Source organism: Ranitomeya variabilis, chromosome 6, assembly GCF_051348905.1.
Source record: "Ranitomeya variabilis isolate aRanVar5 chromosome 6, aRanVar5.hap1, whole genome shotgun sequence".
NCBI lineage: Eukaryota > Metazoa > Chordata > Amphibia > Anura > Dendrobatidae > Ranitomeya > Ranitomeya variabilis.
Genome location: NC_135237.1, coordinates 106,520,710 through 106,546,005, shown reverse-complemented (window position 1 = coordinate 106,546,005; position 25,296 = coordinate 106,520,710). Strand labels below are relative to the sequence as shown.

The 25,296-nt window shown below is 44.5% G+C and overlaps 1 protein-coding gene across 1 annotated transcript in view; it reads left to right on the top strand.

Moving 5' to 3' along the window:
* EFHB (EF-hand domain family member B) overlaps window positions 1-25,296 on the top strand; it is a 79,936-nt gene that overhangs the window by 22,125 nt on the left and 32,515 nt on the right. The window contains exons 2-6 of the mRNA XM_077268883.1: window positions 2,568-2,630; window positions 6,009-6,152; window positions 6,330-6,510; window positions 18,144-18,254; window positions 23,613-23,742. Of these exons, the coding sequence (XP_077124998.1) occupies window positions 2,568-2,630; window positions 6,009-6,152; window positions 6,330-6,510; window positions 18,144-18,254; window positions 23,613-23,742 (629 nt within the window). The remainder of the gene's footprint in view (window positions 1-2,567; window positions 2,631-6,008; window positions 6,153-6,329; window positions 6,511-18,143; window positions 18,255-23,612; window positions 23,743-25,296) is intronic.

The following is a 25,296-nucleotide window of genomic DNA, read 5'->3' as shown; positions in this document are numbered from 1 at the left end:
TCGCAGTCACATGGGCGACGCGACCAATCACAAGCCGTGACGTCACGGGAGGCAGGAGACGCGCGCATTTTAAAATGCCCATGTGACTGCGACGCGACCAATCACAACGCCGGAACGTAATTTTAAAATCCTGAAGGACCTGAAATTACGTCACGGCTTGCTGTGATTGGTTGCGTCGCGGTCACATGGGCGGCGCGCGACCAATCACAAGCCGGGACTTCGCGTAAGGAAGTTAAAGCGCGAATTTTAAGCAAACAACGCTGCCGGTTCCCTCGGTAAGGTGCAGGCTGTGTCGGAGAGGTGAGTATAGCAATATTTTTTATTTTAATTCTTTATTTTACACATTAATATGGTTCCCAGGGCCTGAAGGAGAGTTTCCTCTCCTTCAGACCCTGGGAACCATCAGGAATACCGTCCGATACATGAGTCCCATTGACTTGTATTGGTATCGGGTATCGGTATCGGATTAGATCCGATACTTTGCCGGTATCGGCCGATACTTTCCGATACCGATACTTTCAAGTATCGGACGGTATCGCCCAACACTAGTTATAATTTTTTTTTCTATTGTAAACTACAGTTTTTTTTCCCTTGAAAACACAGGGCCAATAAACAGCGTGTGAACAAGCCCTTATAAGCCCAATATAACTTTCCTAATATACTGCCATTATCCAAGTCTGTACTGGTGCTGATCCTGCTTGTATACATATTCCACTTGAAAGGACATCGTTTTGTTTTATGAAACTGAAGCAACAAGACATTGCCTTCAACACCAGAACAAAGCAAAAGTCACAAAACGAGCAAATGACTCTGAAAATTCAGTCCCTGCTGCAGACAAAGCAAAGGAGATAAGGTTGATAAATGTCACCCATCAGCGGTCACTTTCTCTGTTACATTTAATTGATGAATCATTTATAGAGTGTTACTATTTTGAGTTGTATGCGCCTGGGGCGTACACTGCTGTGCAGACTGAAAAACCTTTCATACCTACTCACTGTAAACTATCTATACCAGTAGAAAAAGAGACAAAGAAAAATGGAGATTCTTTTCTTTTTGTGATATTTGTGTTATATCCATTTGCACTAAAACATCAAATCTGTGATTTTCTGACACTTACTCTTGTAATTTTGTATTTAAAGGGGAAGCCTTATCCAAATTTACTTTATTATGTTCAATTTAAAGTAGTAATTTTATAAAAACCAGCTTCATATCGTGCATTGATTTATTTCATTCTTAAGACATTCTCAGTCGTGTTCAAGAATTCACTTGATATTAATTTGGAGGAATATGATGTTCAAGACCCCCATATTGCCATTGGACAGAAGCACAGTCCATAAAGTGCAGTGTTAGTTCTGGAAACGGCTCAGTCCATAGCTGAAGGTGTAGGACCCTCCAGCTACTTTAGCGCCTGTAATCTAGCAGAAAAGGACATAACAATACAAGACAACAGTTCAGACATTCAGCTACAGTAGATAGAGGCATCCTTCTTGTCCTGAACAATAGGCTTGGTCATCTGTAGACTATAAAGTCCTTATCTATTTTTAAAGATTCCTGGATTATTGGACCTTAGGTGTTTGCTGAAAGTAGCTGTTTAAGGAGTTTCAAACTACTTATGGTATTTTTCAACTGATGGTGCAACAAGCACAACTTTGTAGCTTCTCCAGATTCCGGCTCACTTAGATTTCTCAAGTATCCTCGGAATTCCTTCCTCTTCTTCCAGACCTCCTTATGCCTGGGTCAAGCAACTCCCAGACGAAGTCATCACTGAGGCTACTTGTATGCCTGCATTAGGCTCCCAGAATGAAGTGAATGCCCTAAATCCTTTACCGTCCCTCAGCATAACACTGCTCAATGCTTCTGAGAAATTCACCGCAGCTTCTTTAGGTTGATAACTGGGCACAATGAGATAATTTTGGTCTGTGTCCAGCCTGACCAGACAGGTTGGAGCTGAGGCCTGGTCTTTTGCAACTTTATGCCTTACGGCCTGCATACCTTCTGTAGTGGCCTTAGCCTTTGCTTGGTACTCTACGATGGTTACAGACTCTCCGATCCTCCAAGCTGTGAACACTGAGTGTCACTTCAGGTTGAGCCATAATAATTGGTAACGGTGGTATTTCCTGAACTATTTTGTTGTTATCACAACCACATGGCAGGCAAAATGCTCCAAGTCCTCGCCAGTACTCGTCCACTGCATACTCGTCTCCATATCAGCTCTCAGCGCTCATTTCCACGTTATTTTTTTCAATAGTCTATATGTGACACCAAAAGGGTTATTCAAAATGTAGTAAGTTATCCACTGCCCTCAACTATTTCCAGCAGTCACATAGACAATAAATAGAGCGGAGGCTGAGCATTCACATCTCTGCTCCATTCAAGACGGGCATCTGCAGGGCCTGTTTCCCGGGTTCATTAACCCTAATATCAGGATCGCAAGGAGAACCCGGGATCAATAGTTTTTCCCCTATCTTAATGAGAAGGGATACCGTTCAATATTCTGTTACATAATAACTGGGAGATCATAACATTTTGACCTTTTTATACCTACAGTCTTGTTCTTCGTCTTTTAGGCTGGAAAGCTGTTCCCTACTGGAGAAAGAGTGTCAAACTGTCTAACTGAAGTTAACACTAGGGTAAGAAATAACCAGTAATCATTTCATATATAGTATAAACAATCAGTTTTGGATCAGTGGGGGCGACCTTGTGAACCCCTCCCCAAATCCGCACATAAAAAGGGGGCACCATTTCTCCATCTCTCCTGCAATCACTGTCCCCCTTCATTGTTAGATGGGCAAAACAGCCTACCCATAATGACTGTGGCTTCTAATAAAGTAGCCATTTACTTGAATGGTTCTGAGCTCTAGTTTGGTGTACAGCCACTTGTATGAGTGGGAACATGGTGCTTGCAAGACTACTTTGAACCCCTTGATTGTACTGATTGGAGTGGTTCAGGAGGTCAGACCCTCTCTATTCAAACTTCAAGTGCCCATTCCTAGCATATCAATAATTAAGTCAGTCCCTCCCCAAAAAAACCTTTAATAAACTTTTCTGGCTGCATTTCCTCTTAATATTTATGTGCTGAGTTCACTGTGTAGTTCTCAGTTTACATGGTGCTATAGCTACAAGACTCAATGACTTAAAGGGATTATGCTCTGCTCTTCTCTTCTAACTAATCTGACATGAGACATGATAGACGGGTAGATGAGATGATGAACATCCATGCGCATATCCTATTAATAAGAATGGAAAAATTTCTGCGCATCAAACGCTTGTCTCGCGAACTGTTCCACCTAACATACTCCAGCTTCTCTCCATACCTGATGTCAGATTTCAGAGAGGGGTGCTATGATGCACAATGTTTTCAATGTAGCCATGGATGTACAATTAGTCATTAATAATGTGATCTTGAATGACAGCTTTTATTAATTGCTTTGTACAGTATATAATGTAGAACTCTGAATAAAGAGACAGTAATGACTTACCGGACTTGTCCAACACTTTTTTTTTAAATAAATACCCCAGCATAATTTAAAAAATACATACACACACACACACACCTACTGATTTCCCTCTGAACTGCTTCTGGGCACCCTGCCCGTTTCCAACATTCTTTTCTGACCTGTGCAGTTAGTCACTGGCTGCAGCGGTCACACGTCCTTATGACCAGAATTGGATGTGTTATTGGCTGTGTTCATTCAAACAGAATCAGATGTGTTTATTCATAAATGTGATGTGTTATTCACTGCCGACTGGCTTTGATTGGTTGAAAGCTTGACATATTGTCTACGCCAGAAGAAAAGTCTCGGAGACTAGTGGTGACTCGACAGCTGAATGGAGGGGATTGACTGGTGAATATATATATTTTTTTTTGCCCATGCTCAGGCATTTTTTTAATGTTCTGGAAACTGAAAACTTCTCTGATATCCTTCCTATAGTCTTCATACCTGGCCTCGTGCTCTCCTCCCAGCCTTTAGCCTATGTGCACATGTTCCAGATTATTCGCTGATTTTTTGCGCGTTTTTTTGGCGGCTTTCCGTGGCAAAAACGCTTAACGCATACATTAAGCATCCCATCATTTTTAATGGTTTCCGCAATTTTTGTGCACTTTGCGTTTTTTTCCGCAAAAAAACGCATGCGGAAAAATACCCAGCATGTTCATTAATTTTGCGGATTTTATGCGGATTTCCCACTATATTGTTGCATTGGGAACCTCCGGAAAAAAATGCGAAAAATCCGCACAAAAACGCGCAAAATACACGATAAAAACGAGACAAAAACGAGTGCAGAATTCCTGCGGAAAACCTCAGGATTTTTTCAGGAAATTTCTGCATACTTTCCAGACGTGTGCACATAGCCTTAAACTGTGCATAACAACGCAAACTAGTTCTTATTGTTAAATTAATCAACAGAAGCCCCTCTTCATTATTCCCACATGCAGCACACCTCCTCTATAAGAATGCTGCTGGAATGTCTAGATTTTTTCTAAGATCAGCACTGCCCATGTAGTAGTACCATGTTTCTAAAAAAAATAAAAAAGGAGGCAACTTTTGCTCCTATGCTGACCTGCGTGCCTCAAGTGTTAGAGACTAGAAGCAAACCTTATGTATTCTAATTCTGCAGTCGTAAACCCTTCCAGCTGTGTCTATCTTGCCCTCCTACCAAATGTATGTTAGTAACAAGTAAGGGAGAGATTGAAGAGAGTATGTCTGCACCACTAGACTATATAGTCGTTATGGTTTACCTGGTGAGGTGGCTTCTCAATGTTGTGGGTTTGGAGGAGCAGCACAGGCCAGAAGCGTTGACTTCTGAAAATCAACCGGGCTGGATATGTTGGACAGTCCCTTGAGTTACATGGAACAGCATAGCAGAACAGTTTGGACGGCACCTTAGGAAAAGGAATAGCAGAGATGAATGTGCGGATGGCACTTTGAATTTAGAACAGCAGAGCTGGATTGACTGAATGGCATTTTAGGCATGGAATAGCAGAACTGGGCATGCAGGGCGGCAACATGGTGGAGGAATGGCTGTGTATGATGAATGGGCCTATTAGAACAGCAGAGCTAATTATATGGACAGCAGAGATGAGTTAAGCAGTGCTTCCTTTGTCTTGTGAGATGACTTTACCAGGAGACTTACTTTGGTAGTTATACAGCAGACCCCACCAGTTAGGCTACTTTCACACTAGCGTCGTACTCTGCCCGTCGCAGTGCGTCGGGCCGACGTACCGACACTAGCGTTGTAAACGCCGCACAACGGGGGCAGCGGATGCATTTTTCCAGCGCATCCGCCGCCCCATTGTGAGGTGCGGGAAGGTGGGGGCGGAGTTCTGGCCGCGCATGCGCGGTCGGAAATGGTTTTCCGTCGGCAGCAAAAAACGTTACATGTAACGTTTTTTGCAGCCAACGGTCCGCCACAACACAGCGCAACCGTCGCACGACGGTTGCGACGTGTGGCAATGCGTCGCAAATGCGTCGCTAATGTTAGTCAATGGTGAAAAAACGCATCCTGCAAGCACTTTTGCAGGATGCGTTTTTTCGCCAAAACGACGCATTGCGACGTATTGCAAAAAACGCTAGTGTGAAAGTAGCCTTAAGCAGTGCTGATTTGTCTTGTGAGTCCTGGAACATTGTAGCAGTGAGGACACCGACTTACCCGAATATTCATGGCCGGCCTATAAGGTCTTTTTGACACGAGAGCTGCATGCCAGGTTAACATGGTAACTCCATGCGCCCTGCAGCAGACGGAGCTGGCCGCCGGGGACGGAGAAAAAATCCAAAGCTGGAGCTGAAGCAGGTGGGTAACAATTTGTTTGTCATCTGTTACCATGGAGATGTGTAAATCTTCATAGAAAAATTAAAATGCAAAATGGTGGATTATAACAAAGCATTGTGCAACAGTCAACATAGCGGGGAAGCGCATTACTATCTCAGTGTTATTGTTGGTTTTGTTGTTGTCTTTTTAGTATTGTTTTGTTTTACTAGATCTTCTGTTAAATACTTGTTTGGTTTTAGCCTACTACTCCTCCTGTTGTACTGAAGTTTCTTAACTCAAGACGCCCCAATCCTGGTGTGCCAACTGTATTTTATGGCAAAGCCAATGACCCTAGGAAGGAAAATGCTATCATTCATGGCGTGAGCACCCGCCCTTCACTGAGTGTGAGTAGCTGCTCTATCTATTCATTTTTGTTTGTTTTTTTTATTTTTCTCTATGCGTAATAATTTAATTGTCTTGATATTCAATTGTAATCCTACATTTTCATTTTGTTTGTATCCTTCTTCATTGGTTATATAGTTCTGTGATAAGATTATTCTTCCATTTCTTGCACCATTTAGGCTGGCTCCTTAATAAATGCGCCCTTAAAAACACTGTTCCAACAAAAAATATTGGAGAAGAAAGAATCAATATATGCTAGCGCCACGCGAACTCCTCTCGGGAAATCTTACGATCAAGCAGCAGCGTTCCCAGCCAACATCAACTTCAATGAAACTACATTCGGGCGAAAGTATCAACGCAGTTAGTAACCGTTCTATTCAGCTTTGTCATTTTATCTGAAAAATTATATCATACAATTTCTCTCTTTCTAATTAAGTTATGTTTCTCTTTCGGATGATGTGAAACAATTTACCACTCATTTACACCAGATATACTGGAAGTTATTATCAGTGGAGTTGTGAAAATGCTTAAATCTCTTCTGATTCAATTTCTACTAGTTGTTTAAACAATACCATCAAAATGAAAAATACCTTAAAAGAAAAATACACTCAGAAAAATAAGATTTTATTCAGTGTTATAAGCAATACCCAGTGTGAACCATCTAAAAGGAACCTGACAGCTGATACATTCTGCCCGAGCCACAGGCAGCATGTATCAGGCACTGATTGTATGATTTCAGCTATATATGTTTAATTCTGACGTGCTGCGGTGTTTCAGAAGAAAACATAGTCTAATAGCCTCCAGGGAAAGAACCGCTAGGAAGACTAGTCGGACCGGGGACCCACCTGTCAGACTAGTCTTCCCATTGGCTTAGTCCCTGGTGGCTTCTCCCCACTTATTGCCAGAGACTGACAGATCTCTCCCTGAAAAGCATCTATAGGTAGAGACCTGTTACTCCAAGACAACAGGTGGAGAGAAGCCCCAGAGGTCCCACCTGGCCCATAGTCTCCCATGTAGCTTGGTCCCCGACAGCTATTGAACTATGTTTTTCTCTGAAACATCTTAGCATTTGTATTATATAAGCAATTTGGATTTCCTAGTGGGAATTAAAGGGAATCTGTCAGCAGGTTTTTGCTACCTCATCTGAGAGCAACATAATGTAGGCAAAGATACCCTGAATCTAATTATGTATCACTTTGTTTACTTGGTGCTGCAGTTGTGACACATTCAGAGTTCTTACATTAAGCATGAAGCAGAGCTGAGAAAGCTAACCCGGCCCACATGTACACAGTCTATTGAAAGTGAGCTGCTTATTGTAGGAGGTGGCAAAGTTGGACTAGCAAGTGTGTCTAGACAATGGTAATCACCAGGTGATAAAACCTTCACTGTAAATAAGTGACACAGCTGAATTCTTTGTTTTTAACCCCTACCTCATGCTGACCTCAGACTACTTAGCAAAACCCTGCTGATAGATTCCCCTTAATTGATATTGTGATCTTAGTGAGAGACCCCTTGTGACCCTCACCAATCCTGAGAATGATTCAGCACTGAAACCCCTTAATGGCATTGTCCAGATTTATCATAAAAGTGTGCAGTCACTCTTAGTGACTGCGGACGTGTGAATCCTCACATCACGTGCACTGTGTGCCGTCAGGATTCTCCAGTGCCGGCTCCGAGACCGAATGTGATATGCCTATGACTAGACGTGCGCGGCCTCGCTTAATTCACTTGTATTGGTCCCAGAAGTCATACCACGGCCATCATTAAGTAATCGCATATCGTAGCGACATACTATTACTAAGTGCCTGGGAATGCCTATTTAAATAGTCTAATTTAAAAAAGTTCTATTTTTTCACCATTAAAACAGTAAAAAAATATATATTTATATACCGTATTTGGTATTGATTTTTTTTTACATCATGGAGAATAGCATAAGGCCGGTTTCACACGTCAGTGGCTCCGGTACGTGAGGTGACAGTTTCCTCACGTACCGGAGACACTGACACACGTAGACCCATAAAAATCAATGCATCTGTGCAGATGTCATTGATTTTTTGCGGACTGTGTCTCCGTGTGCCAAACACGGAGACATGTCAGTGTTCGTGGGAGCGCACGTATTACACGGACCCATTAAAGTCAATGGGTCCGTGTAAAACACGGACCACACACGGACCTTCTCCGTGTGCAGTCCTTGTGGCGTGCAGGAGACAGCGCTACAGTAAGCGCTGTCCCCCCCACATGGTGCTGAAGCCGCCATTCATATCTTCCCTGCAGCAGCGTTTGCTGCATAGAAGATATGAATAATAGTGTTTAAAAGAAAGATCTATGTGTCCGCCACCCTCCCACCCCCTGTGCGCCCCCCCGCTGTTCTGAAAATACTCACCCGCCTCCCTCGCAGTGTTCTGTGCTGGCCGCCCCTTCTACTGTATGCGGTCACGTGGGGCCGCCGATTAGAGTCATGAATCGGTGGCTCCACCTCCCATAGGGGTGGAGCCGCCTATTCATGACTGTAAATGAGCGGCCCCACGTGACCGCATACAGGAGAAGATGGGGCCAGACCAGGAAGCAGCGACAGCCAACGAGGGAGCGGGTGAGTATTTTCAGAACAGCGGGGGGGGGGGGGGGCGCACAGGGGGTGGGGGGGGCGGCGGACACATAGATCTTTATTTTAAACACGATTGTTCATATTTTCTCTGCAGCAAACGCTGCTGCAGGGAACATATGAATCGCGGATTCAGCACCAGATGCTGGTAGTACGTGTGGTACCCAGCACGGTGCGTGTGGTACCCAGTGGGCACACGGGTGGCACACGTGTGCCACACTGATGTTCACCAGAAACGCAGGGGCACACGGACACGGATAATTCCGGTACCGATTTTTTCCGGTACCGGAATTATCTGGACGTGTGGGACAGCCCTAAAACAAATCTCTCCATTCTAAAAAGAGCTAATAATAAAAGAGTTATATGAACTGCAAAATTATACTGCTGAAAAGTTTAACTTGTACTGCAAAAAACAAGTCGCTATAAAGCTATGTTGATGAAAAATACAGTTATGCCTCTTTTATTATGCAATACGTTACTAAAAGGACAAAATAGGAGAATCGGAAAATTACATACAGTGGCATGTAAAAGTTTGGGCACCCCTTATCAGAATTGCTTGTATTGCGAACAGTTAAGCAAGTTGAAGATGTATGATCTCTAGAAGGCCTGAAGTTAAAGATGACACATTTCCTTTGTGTTTTAGGCAAAAAAAATATTGTCATTTTTTACATTTTAAAAATTACAAAAAGGAAATAGGCCAATGCAAAAGTTTGGGCATCCTTGTAGATTTGTGTTCTCAGATAACTTTGACCAAGGTTTCAGACCTTAATTAGCCTTTTAGGGTTATGGCTTGTTCACTTTAATCGTTAGGAAAGGCCAGGTGATGTAAATTTCCCAGCTTTATAAAAACCAGGCTCCTCTAACCTTGTGCCAAAAAGCATCAGCCATGGGTTCTTCTAAGCATCTGCCTAGTACTCTGAAAATGAAAATGGTGGAGGCCCACAAAAGCAGGACATGGCTATACGAAGATGGCAAAGCATTTTCAGGTTGCCTTTTCCTCAGTTCAGAATGTAATTAAGAAATTGCACTTAACAGGAACAGTGGAAGTCAAGATAAGGTCTGGTCTGACTGCAAAAGACCTTCAGAAAGATATAGCAGGCTCTGGAGTTGAGGTACATTTTTCTACTGCTCACACAAATTTGCACAAATATGTCTTTCATGGAAGAGTCATCAGAAGAAAACCTCTCATGCATCCTCGGCATAAAATTCAGCATCAGAAGTATGCAAAAGAACATCTAAACAAGCCTGATGCTTTTTGGAAACAAGTCCTGTGGACCGATGAGGTTAAACTAGATATCTTTGGCCACAATAATCAAAAGTACTGTATGTGTGGAGTAAACAAGGCACAGAATTTCAAGAAAAGAAGATCTCTCCATCCATTCAGCATGGAGGTGGATCAATCTTGCTTTGGGGTTATGTTAAAGCCAATGACACGGGTTACATTTCATGGGTAGAGAGAAGAATGGAGTCTTCCTTTTTTAATGTTTAAAATGAGAAAGATGAATATACATATATAATTTCCTGCCCCCCCTGTTGTGAATTTGGATTCTGGGCTCCCCCGGTGGCCGCTTGTGGAATTGGACTTGTCATCCTCTTTCCTGTTTCACCTGATTCCATCAGTAGTGGGTGTCGCTATTTAAGCTCATTTCTCTGGTGGTTTCTTGCCGGTCAACAATGTTATCTGATGCCTCTCAGTGCTTGTTCCTGCTTCTAGACAACTACTGATAAGTTGGACTTTTGTCCATGTTTTGTTTTGCCTATTTGTTCCAGTTCGCAGCTGAAGTTTTGTTACTGTGTCTGGAAAGCTCTCGTCGATCAGGGATTGCTACTCTGGCGTTATGAGTTAATGCCAGAGTTTAAGGTAATCTCTGGATGGTGTTTTGTTAGTATTTTTCTGCTGGCCATGAAAGTATACTATCTGTCTTCTGCTATCTAGTAAGCGGACCTCAAATTTGCTAAGACTATTTTCCTGCTGCGTTTGTTGTTTCATCTGAACTCACCGTCATTATATGTGGGGGGCTACTGTCTTCTTTGGAATATTTCTCTAGAGGTGAGCCAGGTCTTATATTTCCCTCTGCTAGCTATTTAGGTCTTAGGCCAGAGCTGGGCATCTAGCGATTAATAGGAAATGCTACCTGGCTATTTCTAGTTGCGCGGCAGGCTTAGTTCATGGTCAGTATAGTTCCATCTTCCGAGAGCTTGTCCTTCTATAGGCTTGCTATGATCTCTGCCTGCAGAGATCATGACAGTTTGACCGGCCCATAAAGTGTTAAAGACCCAGGTTGAGAAAGGAGAGTTATAAGAAGTCTGCTGGAATTTTTTTTTTTTTTTTTTTTTTTCCTCCAGTCTGCCTTGCTGCAGTCTTTTTTCTCTCTCTCCTCCTAATCTCTGTATGCTCTGTGTGCACCTGACAATAATGGATCTCCAGAGTGTAACTGCGGGTTTGAATAATCTCATCACGAAAGTACAAAATTTACAAGATTTTGTAGTACATGCTCCGGTATCTGAGCCGAGAATTCCTTTGCCGGAGTTCTTCACAGGGAATAGAGCTAGCTTCCAGAATTTCCGAAATAATTGTAAGCTTTATTTGTCCCTGAAGTCTCGTTCAGCTGGAGACCCTGCTCAGCAGGTTAGGATTGTGATTTCCTTGCTCAGGGGTGACCCTCAAGATTGGGCCTTCTCATTGCCAGCAGGGGATCCTGCGTTACGCGATGTGGATGCGTTTTTTCTGGCCTTGGGCTTGCTTTATGAGGAACCTCATTTGGAACTTCAGGCAGAAAAAACTTTGATGGCACTATCTCAGGGGCAAGACGAAGCTGAAGTTTTCTGCCAAAAATTCCGTAAATGGTCTGTGCTTACTCAGTGGAATGAGTGCGCCTTGGCGGCAACTTTCAGAGAAGGTCTCTCTGATGCCGTTAAGGATGTTATGGTGGGGTTCCCTTTGCCTGCAGGTCTGAATGAGTCCATGACAATGGCTATTCAGATTGATAGGCGTCTGCGGGAGCGCAAACCGATGCACCATCTGGCGGTGTCTATGGAAAAGACGCCAGAAAGTATGCAGTGTGATAGAATTCTGTCCAGGAGCGAGCGACAGAATTTTAGACGGAAGAATGGATTGTGTTTCTATTGTGGGGATTCTACTCATGTTATATCGGCATGCTCTAGGCGTACAAAGAAGCTTGATAAGTCTGTTTCCATTGGCACCATTCAGTCTAAGTTTATTTTGTCTGTAACCCTGATTTGCTCTTTGTCATCCATTGCCACGGACGCCTATGTTGACTCTGGCGCCGCTCTGAGTCTTATGGATTGGTCCTTTGCCAATCGTTGTGGTTTTGATTTAGAGCCTTTGGAGACTCTTATTCCTCTGAAGGGGATTGACTCCACCCCATTGGCTAATAATAAACCACAATACTGGACACAAGTAACCATGCGTATCAATCCGGATCACCAGGAGATTATTCGTTTCCTGGTGCTGTATAATTTACATGACGATTTGGTACTGGGATTGCCATGGTTGCAGTCTCACAACCCAGTCTTGGACTGGAGAGCTATTTCTGTGTTGAGCTGGGGATGTAAGGGTATTCATGGGGACGTACCTTTGGTTTCTATTTCGTCGTCCATTCCCTCTGAAGTCCCTGAGTTCCTCTCTGATTATCAAGACGTCTTTGACGAACCCAAGCTTGGGTCGTTACCTCCGCACCGTGAGTGCGATTGTGCCATAGATTTGATACCGGGTTGTAAATATCCAAAGGGTCGTTTGTTTAATTTGTCTGTGCCGGAACATGCTGCTATGCGGGAATATATAAAGGAGTCTTTGGAAAAGGGACATATTCGTCCATCTTCTTCTCCCTTGGGAGCTGGGTTTTTCTTTGTCTCAAAAAAAGACGGCTCTTTGAGACCATGTATTGATTATCGGCTTCTGAATAAGATCACTGTTAAGTATCAATACCCATTGCCATTGCTTACTGATTTGTTTGCTCGTATAGAGGGTGCTAAGTGGTTCTCTAAAATTGATCTTCGTGGGGCGTATAATTTGGTGCGGATCAGGCAGGGGGATGAGTGGAAGACCGCATTTAATACGCCCGAGGGCCACTTTGAGTATTTGGTCATGCCTTTTGGTCTTTCTAATGCCCCTTCAGTTTTCCAGTCTTTTATGCATGATATTTTCCGCGATTTTCTGGATAGATTTATGATAATATATCTGGATGATATTCTGATTTTTTCTGATGACTGGGACTCTCATGTCCAGCAGGTCAGGAGAGTTTTTCAGGTTCTGCGGTCTAATTCTTTATGTGTGAAGGGGTCTAAGTGCGTTTTTGGGGTCCAGAAAATTTCCTTTTTGGGGTATATTTTTTCTCCCTCTTCCATTGAGATGGATCCCGTCAAGGTGCAAGCTATTTGTGACTGGACTCAGCCCTCCTCTCTTAAGGGTCTTCAGAGATTTTTGGGCTTTGCCAACTTTTACCGCCGATTTATTGTTGGTTTTTCGGATGTCGTTAAACCACTGACTGATTTGACCAGACAAGGCGCTGATGTTGCTAATTGGTCCCCTCATGCTGTAGAGGCCTTTCAGGAGCTTAAGCGCCGTTTTGCCTCTGCCCCTGTGTTGCGTCAGCCTGATGTGAATCTGCCTTTTCAGGTTGAGGTTGACGCTTCGGAGATCGGTGCTGGGGCAGTGTTGTCGCAGAAAGGTTCCGACTGCTCCGTCATTAGGCCTTGTGCCTTCTTTTCTCGCAAATTTTCGCCCGCAGAGCGGAATTATGATGTTGGGAATCGGGAGCTTTTGGCCATGAAGTGGGCGTTTGAGGAGTGGCGCCATTGGCTCGAGGGGGCTAGGCATCAGGTGGTGGTATTGACTGACCACAAAAATTTGATTTATCTTGAGACTGCCAGACGCCTGAATCCTAGACAGGCGCGCTGGTCTTTATTTTTTTCTCGCTTTAATTTTGTGGTGTCATACCTACCGGGTTCTAAGAATGTTAAGGCAGATGCCCTTTCTAGGAGTTTCGACCCGGACTCTCCTGGTAATTCTGAACCCACAGGTATCCTTAGGGAGGGAGTAATTTTGTCGGCCGTTTCTCCTGATCTGCGGCGGTCCTTGCAAGAGTTTCAGGCGGATAGACCGGATCGTTGTCCGCCTGATAGACTGTTTGTTCCGGATGATTGGACCAGCAGAGTCATCTCTGAGGTACATTCTTCTGCATTGGCAGGTCATCCCGGAATTTTTGGTACCAGGGATTTGGTGGCAAGATCCTTCTGGTGGCCTTCTCTGTCACGAGATGTGCGAGTCTTTGTGCAGTCATGTGACGTTTGTGCTCGGGCCAAGTCTTGTAGTTCTCGGGCTAGCGGACTGCTGTTGCCCTTGCCTATTCCTAAGAGGCCTTGGACACACATCTCGATGGATTTTATTTCAGATCTGCCTGTTTCCCAGAAGATGTCTGTCATCTGGGTGGTCTGTGACCGTTTCTCTAAAATGGTCCATTTGGTTCCTCTGCCCAAGTTGCCTTCTTCTTCTGAGTTGGTTCCTCTGTTTTTTCAGAATGTTGTCCGATTGCACGGTATTCCTGAGAATATTGTTTCTGACAGAGGTACCCAATTTGTGTCTAGATTTTGGCGGGCATTCTGTGCTAGGATGGGCATAGATTTGTCTTTTTCATCTGCTTTTCACCCTCAGACTAATGGCCAGACCGAGCGGACTAATCAGACCCTTGAGACATATCTGAGGTGTTTTGTCTCTGCTGACCAGGATGATTGGGTTGCTTTTTTGCCATTGGCAGAGTTCGCCCTCAATAATCGGGCCAGTTCTTCCACCTTGGTGTCCCCGTTTTTCTGTAATTCGGGGTTTCACCCTCGATTTTCCTCCGGTCAGGTGGAATCCTCGGATTGTCCTGGAGTGGATGCGGTGGTGGAGAGATTGCATCACATCTGGGGGCAGGTTATGGACAATTTGAAGTTGTCACAGGAGAAGACTCAGCGTTTTGCCAACCGTCATCGTCGTGTTGGTTCTCGGCTTTGTGTTGGAGATTTAGTGTGGCTGTCTTCTCGTTTTGTCCCTATGAGGGTCTCTTCTCCTAAGTTTAAACCTCGGTTCATCGGCCCTTATAGAATATTGGAGATTCTTAATCCTGTTTCTTTCCGTTTGGACCTCCCTGCGTCCTTTTCCATTCATAACGTTTTTCATCGGTCGTTATTGCGCAGGTATGAGGTACCTGTTGTACCTTCTGTTGAGCCTCCTGCTCCGGTGTTGGTTGAGGGTGAGTTGGAGTACGTTGTGGAGAAAATTTTGGACTCTCGTGTTTCCAGACGGAAACTCCAGTATCTGGTCAACTGGAAGGGTTACGGCCAGGAGGATAATTCTTGGGTCAATGCATCTGATGTTCATGCTTCTGATCTTGTTCGTGCCTTCCATAGGGCTCATCCTGGTCGCCCTGGTGGATCTGGTGAGGGTTCGGTGCCCCCTCCTTGAGGGGGGGGTACTGTTGTGAATTTGGATTCTGGGCTCCCCCGGTGGCCGCTTGTGGAATTGGACTTGTCATCCTCTTTCCTGTTTCACCTGATTCCATCAGTAGTGGGTGTCGCTATTTAAGCTCATTTCTCTGGTGGTTTCTTGCCGGTCAACAATGTTATCTGATGCCTCTCAGTGCTTGTTCCTGCTTCTAGACAACTACTGATAAGTTGGACTTTTGTCCATGTTTTGTTTTGCCTATTTGTTCCAGTTCGCAGCTGAAGTTTTGTTACTGTGTCTGGAAAGCTCTCGTCGATCAGGGATTGCTACTCTGGCGTTATGAGTTAATGCCAGAGTTTAAGGTAATCTCTGGATGGTGTTTTGTTAGTATTTTTCTGCTGGCCATGAAAGTATACTATCTGTCTTCTGCTATCTAGTAAGCGGACCTCAAATTTGCTAAGACTATTTTCCTGCTGCGTTTGTTGTTTCATCTGAACTCACCGTCATTATATGTGGGGGGCTACTGTCTTCTTTGGAATATTTCTCTAGAGGTGAGCCAGGTCTTATATTTCCCTCTGCTAGCTATTTAGGTCTTAGGCCAGAGCTGGGCATCTAGCGATTAATAGGAAATGCTACCTGGCTATTTCTAGTTGCGCGGCAGGCTTAGTTCATGGTCAGTATAGTTCCATCTTCCGAGAGCTTGTCCTTCTATAGGCTTGCTATGATCTCTGCCTGCAGAGATCATGACACCCCCCCAAAAAAAAAAAACTAAAGAAATGCCATGTTTAACTTTAGGCCTTTTAGAGATCACTAAATCTTCAACTTGTTTAACTGTTCACACTAACAGTACTTATGACTTGTACATGCCACTTATGTTTGTATTTTTCAAAAGTTGTTGATGTTTAATTTTTAATCTTCCATTAAGTATCTGTCATGATTCCACCACTCATTGTGTTCTAGAGGCATGTCGAGCTGTCAGTGTTGTGAGTGACAGCTCAGCTGCCCTATAGATAGCAGGGGTGTGTCAAGCTGTCAGGGCTGTGAGTGACAGCTCAGCTGCCCTATAGATAGCAGGGGTGTGTCAAGCTGTCAGGGCTGTGAGTGACAGCTCAGCTGCCCTATAGATAGCAGGGGCGTGTTGGGCTGTCAGTGCTGTGAGTGACTGCTTGAACCGCCTTATGGATAGCAGGGGCAGTTTGGGCTATCAGTGTTGAGTTTGGTTTTCCTCTAGGTGTTTTCCTTTCCAAATACTTGTCAGGCCAGGCTATTTAACTGACTGGTAATTTGAGATCATTGCCAGTTGTAGCTTCAGCTAAGTGGTTTGTTTACGCTATGCTCTGTATTTTGATATTCTGATGCTGATTGCACCTGCATCAGTGTTGCGCTATGGGGCCATGCAGTCCACAAAAGAGATGGATTAATCCAGCACTTTAGATAAAATGCAAAGTTTACTCCATCAATTAAAACATTGTTCAAAGGATGATCAACATAATCAAATAGGTAGCTATATCATCCGAGGAAAAAGTCCCAAACAAGAGGATTCAAAGTCCTAGTTGACACATTTCAAAGTGATATTTCTTATTCATCAACTGCCATGCACTTGTCTGATTTTTTTCCTTGGACAGAGCTGGTCTGGTGAAACAATCGCTGCATGTCCGAGTTTGTTCCGAAATTTGGGTTGCACTCTGCTGTGTAAGTTACTGATCCTGCGGAAACCATCGGACTGCATTCGGATGACCTATGAGTGTAATACAATTTTCACGGAATGAGAGAAGAATATTTTTCTCCATCTTCTCATCCAAGAGAATCGGATCACACTATGATCAGAGTGTGATCAGTGTGATTAGCCTAATTAACCCGATTCTCATGGACGAGAGAATATACGCTCGTGTAACCCTTGCCTTAGGCTTAGTGGGTGGTATGAAAAAAAACTCTGAATAGTTATGAGCGACCGTGCTTGGATAAGGTGTTATCCAAGCATGCTCATGTGCTGAGTGTCTTTGGTGTGCTCTAAAAATATGTTACAGTCCCAGTGGCCGCATGTCTCATGATTGTTCGACAGCCGCAACACATGCGTGGATTGCTTGTTTGTTAGGCAATGCCCGCATGTGTTGCGGCTGTCGAACAATCACGAGACATGCGGCCGCTGGGACTGTAACATATGTTTCGAGCACACTGAAGTCACTTGGATAGCACACGAATATGCTCAGTAACACCTTATCCAAACACGTTCGCTCATCACTAATTATCAATGTGCATTTAACATAAAAATGTGATTTAAGAACAGGTCATTTTCTGATGCCACAATGCCTTTAAGGAGTTAAAGTACCATATACAATGTTCATTATATTCATTATATTTTTTATTATTATAGCGCCATTTATTCCATGGCGCTTTACATGTGAGGAGGGGTATGCATGGTAAAAAACAAGTACAATAATCTTAAACAATACAAGACACGACTGGTACAGGAGGAGAGATGACCCTGCCCGCGAGGGCTCACAATCTACAAGTATTCAGAGCATGCTGTAGGGCAGAGGTGTTAAACTGCATTCCTCGAGGGACGCCAACAGGTCATGTTTTCAGGATTTCCTTGTATTGCACAGGTGATAATTTAATCACCTGCACCGAATGATTCCAGCACCTTGTGGAATGCTAAGGAAATCCTGAAAACATGACCTGTTGGCGGCCCTCGAGGAATGCAGTTTAACACCTCTGCTGTAGGGTATATCACACTGTACCATCACAGGGACAATGTATCCACAGAAAGTTTGCTAACTTATCAAATTATTTAAAAACTTTGGAGCTCAATGTGTTGCTGTTTTTAGAAATGTAATTATACAGCCAGGATTAATCTGTTGTATTTATTTAACCCAGTCCAATGTGTTGTAGTGGTAAGAAATTCCTAATTAGTGGTAGAAAATCTTTCCTTTGTTCTGCATTAAGGTTCATCAGCGGGTGTTCTTATTAATCCTTTAAAAAGCTTTCAAGAAATAGAGGAAGAATCGCACAGAGGGCATGATCTTTATGTGGTTACACATAATGATTTTGACGTTGGTGAGTACTTAATACATCTCACAATGACAACTTAGGGTACCGTCACACAGTGCCATTTTCATCGCTACGACGGCACGATTCGTGACGTTCCAGCGATATCCATACGATATCGCAGTGTCTGACACGCTACTGCGATCAGGCACCCAGCTGAGAATCGTACGTCGTAGCACATCGTTTGAAACTTTCTTTCGTCGCTGGATCTCCCGCTGTCATCGCTGGATCGTTGTGTGTGACAGCGATCCAGCGATGCGTTCGCTGGTAACCAGGGTAAACATCGGGTTACTAAGCGCAGGGCCGTGCTTAGGAACCCGATGTTTACCGTGGTTACCAGCGTAAAAGTAAAAACAAACAAACCGTACATGCTCACCATCTGATGTCCGTCAGGTCCCTTGCCGTCTGCTTCCCGCTCTGACTGTCTGCCGGCCGGAAAGTGAGAGCAGATCACAGCGGTGACGTCGCCGCTGCGCTCTGCTCTCACTGTACGGCCGGATCTCAGTCAGAGCGGGAAGCGGACGGCAAGGGACCTGACGGACATCAGATGGTGAGCATGTACGGTTTGTTTTTTTTTACTTTTACGCTGGTAACCACGGTAAACATCGGGTTACTAAGCACGGCCCTGCGCTTAGTAACCCGATGTTTACCCTGGTTACCTGGGGACTTCGGCATCGCTCCAGCGCCGTGATTGCAACGTGTGACCGCAGTCTACGACGCTGGAGCGATAATCATACGACGCTGCGACGTCACGAATCGTGCCGTCGTAGCGATGTAAATGGTACTGTGTGACGGTACCCTTAGGTAGAAGTGAAATACCTGCACCGTGTGTAATTCCAGTGTTATTTCTCTTATGTATAACAATTCACAGTTTACATTTCTAGAACAAAAGGGTCAACATAGGGAAAGTATTGGTTCTCCTTAAAGGGAACCTGTCACCTGAATTTGGCGGGACCAGTTTTGGGTCATATGGGCGGGGTTTTCGGGTGTTTGATTCACCCTTTCCTTACCCGCTGGCTGCATGCTGGCCGCAATATTCGATTGAAGTTCATTCTCTGCCCTCCGGAGTACACACACAATATTGCCTTGCGCTGGTGTGTACTCCGGAGGACAGAGAATGAACTTCAATCCAATATTGCGGCCAGCATGCAGCCAGCGGGTAAGGAAAGGGTGAATCAAACACCCGAAAACCCCGCCCATATGACCCAAAACTGGTCCCAACAAATTCAGGTGACAGGTTCCCTTTAAGGCTGGAGCTACACAGAGACTATGGCCACGACACATGTTGCTACATTTTAGCAACATACAAGTGAATGGTTCCGAATTGCAACCCGGAGAATATGCAGCTGTCACAAGCAAGTTGTAAAATATTCAACGCAGTTGGACTTCTTGTGACTTGCTTGTCGTGCTCGCAGAACCCTGTGTCACAATGCAACCTCATTCACTTGTACAGCACTACAATGTAGCACTGACACCTAGCGAACTTTGGTCACGTGACAGATGTTGCAGGCAAAGTCGCTGAGTAGCCCCAGCCATAAAAGACCAGCTGGGTACAGAGTCTTACATGCAATTTTCCATGGAAGAAAAGTATATGAAGTAGCTCTTTTGCAGAATTTACCTCTGCTCATGTTGCAAGACCTGGTAAAGGTTTGGACACTGACTTTTAGGTTAGCCGCCTCTCTTAGGTCAAACATTTTTGAGAAAATATTTTTTGTTCTAGAGAAATAAAGATCAAGTACATGTGAACTCAGAGAGTTGCATTCAAATTAACATATTTTGACCATCCTTTTTTTAAGCTTGTGTTTTTTTTTAAATCTTTTATGTGACTATTCATGAAAAAATCTTTCTAAGGCTATGTGCACACGTTGCAGATTTGACTGTGGAATGTTCTGTGCAGATTCTGAATTTCTAGGCAGAAAACGCAGGTCAGAATCTGCGCCTTTCTTTGGTGTGTTCTGGATTTTTGTGCAGATTTCTTCCTTTTTTCACCCCTTCAGATTTCTATCAGGGTATGTGTCCACGTGCCGTTTTACATCCGGAATAGCAGCGGATTGAACGCTGCGTGGAGTCGCAGCGTTCAATCCGCAGCGTCCAGATGTTACAGTATAGTGGAGGAGATTTTATGAAATCCTGTCTCCACTATGCGTGGTAACACGCATCCGTCAGCCCTGCGATTCCGGACATGCTGCGCGTCTTTTTAGATCGCAGCATGTCCGTGTACCTTGCGGCGACGCTGCGCCGCCGCAAGGTAAATCACAGGGCCATATGTGTGGGATGCGATGATGCCGGATGTGTGCATTGAACACATCCGGCATAATCGCGTCTCCAGAAGGGGGCGGGGCTTTGGGCGGAGCAAGTTTGCCACTCCGTCCAAACCGCCGGCCATCCTGATAGTGGACACATACCCTAAAGGAAACGCTGCGTGTTTGACGCTGATTTTATGAAATTCCCGTCTCCACTATGCATTAAAAGACGCATGCGGCACACCCGCGAAAACAGACATGCGGCGGGTCTTTTAAGAACGCAGCATGTCCTTGCCTGGCTGAAACATCGCAAGGACAACGCAGGTGACCGGCCAGTGACCTCAGGTGCAGATTTGGTCAGGATTTTACCTGCATGAAACCCTGACCAAATCCTGATGCAATCCTGAACGTGGACACATACCCTTATGGAATGGGTGCAGAAATGCAGCAGATCTGCACAAAAGAAGTCCTTTTTTGAATCTGCTGCGTTTTCCGTGCAGATTTTTCTGCACCATTAAGGGTACGTTCACACAGGACTTTTTTGCTGCTTTTTTATGCTAATTTTCAGCTGCTTTTTACAGTACCAGTAAAGCCTATGAGATTTCAGAAATCTCATGCACACACGTTGGTTTTTTGTTTGATCAGTATTTTCTGCTTTGCTGCTTTTTTTGGACATAGGGCATGTCACTTCTTTCAGCGTTTTTGCTGCGTTTTTGCAGCGTTTTTTCACCCGTTGACTTGAATGGGTGATGAAAAAAACGCTGCAAAAACGCTGAAAAAACGCATGTAGCATTATTTGCTGCGTTTTTTGTGCAGAAAATCATGGCCAGCAGGAAGGGATCTCACAGCCAAGAGCTTAGGGGTGTGGTTAGTGAGGTGTGAAGAGCCATTGTGAGCCATTGTGAGGTGTGAAGAGCCATTGTGAGGTGTCCTGATTGTGATCTATTGTGAGGGAGTTCCTGGTAGTAAGGTGTGAAGAGCCATTGTGAGGTGTGAAGAGCCATTGTGAGGTGTCCTAGCAGCTGAAAATTGGCATAAAAAAAGCAGCAAAAATCTGCAGCAAAAAAGTCCTGTGTGAACGTACCCAAAAAACGCACCAAAATAACGCACCTAAATTAGCATAAAAAAAAGCAGCAAAAAAGTCCTGTGTGAACGTACCCTAAGGGTATGGCTCCACGGTACGGCTTGCCGGCGGGTTCGCCGCAGCGGCGAAGCCGCTCGGCGCTAAGCCCCGCCCCCTTTCTGGGACGCGATGGTGCCGGATGTGTACAGTACACATCCGGGATCATCGCACCCCTCGCCATAGGGCCCTGTGATATGCCTTGCGGGGACGCTGCGTCCCCACAAGGTGTACGGACATGCTGCGTTCTGAAAAGACGCGCAGCATGTCCGGAGTCGCAGGGCCGCCGCGTGCGGGTTTCCACGCATAGTGGAGACGGGATTTCATAAAATCCCCTCCACTATGCTGGAACATCTGGACGCTGCTTGTTTGACGCTGCAGCGTCAAACAAGCAGCGTTTACGTACCGTGGAAACATACCCTTACACAGCATTTTTTTTCAGCCATTGATTTACATTGTATATCACTTGCAGATCTGCAGCGTTTCTGAGCGGAAAAAAAAGCTTCAGATCTGCAGGAAATCTGCAACGTGTGCACATACCCTAAATATTCCAGTTTTCACACTGGCCTTGTCACAATAGGCTGATACTTCCTATTTTCTGTATTTATCGCATTTTACTGTGTAAACTTTTACTGTATAAACTACACCAGGATTAGAAAAATCATTACATTTGATTATTTGACCCTCATCGATCCTGAGATTAAAAGGGCTGTAGAGAAAAATGCAGCCACTCCAGTTTCCTGCACAATGAGTGTCTAGAGTGGTTCGTCCAGGTAAAAAAACAGCAACTTCATTTTTAGGAACAGTGGGTGTCCCAGAGGATGGATCCTGCCATCACTTACAAGATAGTAAAACATATGCAGGGTAACGACACTAAATGCAAATAAAGCCATGCATACATCTACACTATCACTCCCCTGTCTCTGAGGCAAGGGACCATATTCACACTCTTCCTGAAAACTGTCATAATTCCTCACATTTGACTCCCCCTCACCCTCAGCCCCCAAGACCACACACTCACACATACACCACACACACATACACTGCACACATACACACTCACACAACACACTCATTCATATACCACACACACACCACACTCACACATACACCACACACACATACACTGCACACATACACAACATACTCACACACATACACTACAAACACAAACAACACACTCATTCATATACCACACACACACCACACTCACACATACACCACACACACATACTCTGCACACATACACTACAAACACAAACACACTCACACATATACCACACACACACACACACACACGCACACACACACACCACACTGCACACATACACCACACACTCACACACATACACTACAAACAACACACTCATACATATACCACACACACCACACTCACACATACACTGCACACATACATAACACACTCACACACATACACTACAAACATACACGCTCATACATACTCCACACACAACGTACTCACACACCTCACAACACATTTACACATACAACACATTCACACATACACCCCCCCTACACACAAAACACACATACACAAAAACATACTCGACACACTCACACATACATAAATATACCCTGCTTTGAAAGGGTGTCTGTCACCAATATGACTGCTCCGAAATTTTTTAAAAAAAATAAAAACAATATTAAAAAAAGTTAATTAATAAAACTAAAATGAGATGCGTAACACACATGTGTATTTTATTTTAGTTTTTTACTTTTTTTGCAAGATCTACATTTTCTATGATACTCTTTTTTTCAAACCTTTGGCTAATATTAGTCTATTGGCACCTTGAAGTATGTCAGGAATTGGTCAGGTGTGTATACCAAATACAGATCACAATTGTGATATGAGCATTTCCCAAAATAAAACACAAAGGACAAGATATAGATTTCAGATTAAAATTAGTGTATTATGACAGATTTGTTTATTATTGTATTTTGTAAGTGATGTGCTAAGATAGTAATATGTTTTTTACATTGTAGGCGAGATAAGAAACAGAAAATACGACTGGACAAAATATAGAAAAGGGAATAAATTTGGAATCGAGACACCCCACTTTAATGATGGAAGAAATGTGGCACGAAGTTTAAGGTGGCTTCAGGAAATGAAAATGTAGGTTCTCCAACACTTAACTGTGTGTTCATCTTTAGGGAGACTCATTATCATGTGTGGGCACAATTCATTTAATGTAAAATATTTATTAAGGGCTTGTGTATGGTAAACTGAAATGTCATTTATTTTTTGTCACTTTGTGCTCTATAGTCTCTATAAATATAAGTACCGAGTCTCTATAAATATAAGTACCATATATACTTGAGTATAAGCTGACCCGAGTATAAGCTGAGACACCTACTTTTGCCACAAAAAACTGGGTAAGCTTATTGACTCGAGTATAAGCTGGGTATGCATTGTCCCCTATTCCCTATCATGGTATGCATGGACCCCTGTCCCTGTGATTGTATGCATTGCTCCCCAGTCCCTGTCATTGTATGCATAGCTCCCCAGTCCCTGTCATTGTATGCATAGCTCCCCAGTCCCTGTCATTGTATGCATGGCTCTCCAGTCCCTGTCATTGTATGCATAGCTCCCCAGTCCCTGTCATTGTATGCATAGCTCCCCAGTCCCTGTCATTGTATGCATGACTCCCCAGTCCCTGTCATTGTATGCATGGCTCTCCAGTCCCTGTCATTGTATGCATAGCTCCCCAGTCCCTGTCATTGTATGCATAGCTCCCCAGTCCCTGTCATTGTATGCATGGCTCCCCAGTCCCTGTCCTGGTGTGCATGGCTCACCATTCCCTGTCCTGGACTGCATGGCTCCCCAGTCCCTGTCATTGTATGCATGGCTCCCCAGTCCCTGTCATTGTATGCATAGCTCCCTAGTCCCTGTTATTGTATGCATAGCTCCCCAGTCCCTGTCATTGTATGCATAGCTCCCCAGTCCCTGTCATTGTATGCATAGCTCCCCAGTCCCTGTCATTGTATGCATGGCTCCCCATTCCCTGTCCTGAACTGCATGGCTCCCCATTCCCTGTCTTGGACTGCATGGCTCCCCAGTCCCTGTCATTGTATGCATGGCTCTCCAGTCCCTGTCCTGGTGTGCATGGCTCCCCATTCCCTGTCCTGGACTGCATGGCTCCCCAGTCCCTGTCATTGTATGCATGGCTCCCCAGTCCCTGTCATTGTATGCATGGCTCTCCAGTCCCTGTCCTGGTGTGCATGGCTCCCCTTATCCCTATCTATGATTCCTGTTATAAAAAAAAAAAAAAAAACATCCTATTTACCGGCTTGCGCTCCCTCAGTGGCACTGCATCTTGTTCCAGCTTCCAGCAGCTCTTCCTGCCAAGAGATCACGTGGCCCCGCTCATTAAAATAAAGAATATATGCGCCACGCCTATGGAAGTGGAGACGCGTGCATGGCTCCCCAGTCCCTGTCCTGGTGTGCATGGCTCCCCAGTGGAGACGCGTGCATATTCATTACCTTAATGAGCGGTGCCACGTGTTCTCTCGGCTGGAAGAGCTGCAGGCACCGGCGTCCGGAACAAGATGCAGGTAGGTGAGTATGATGTGTGCTGGAAGCCGGCGGCTGTGGCTGGCACTGTGCGCTATTACAGCAGCGGCACAGGCTTTAGCCACAGCTGCCGGCTCCGGCTTTTGTGACCCGCTG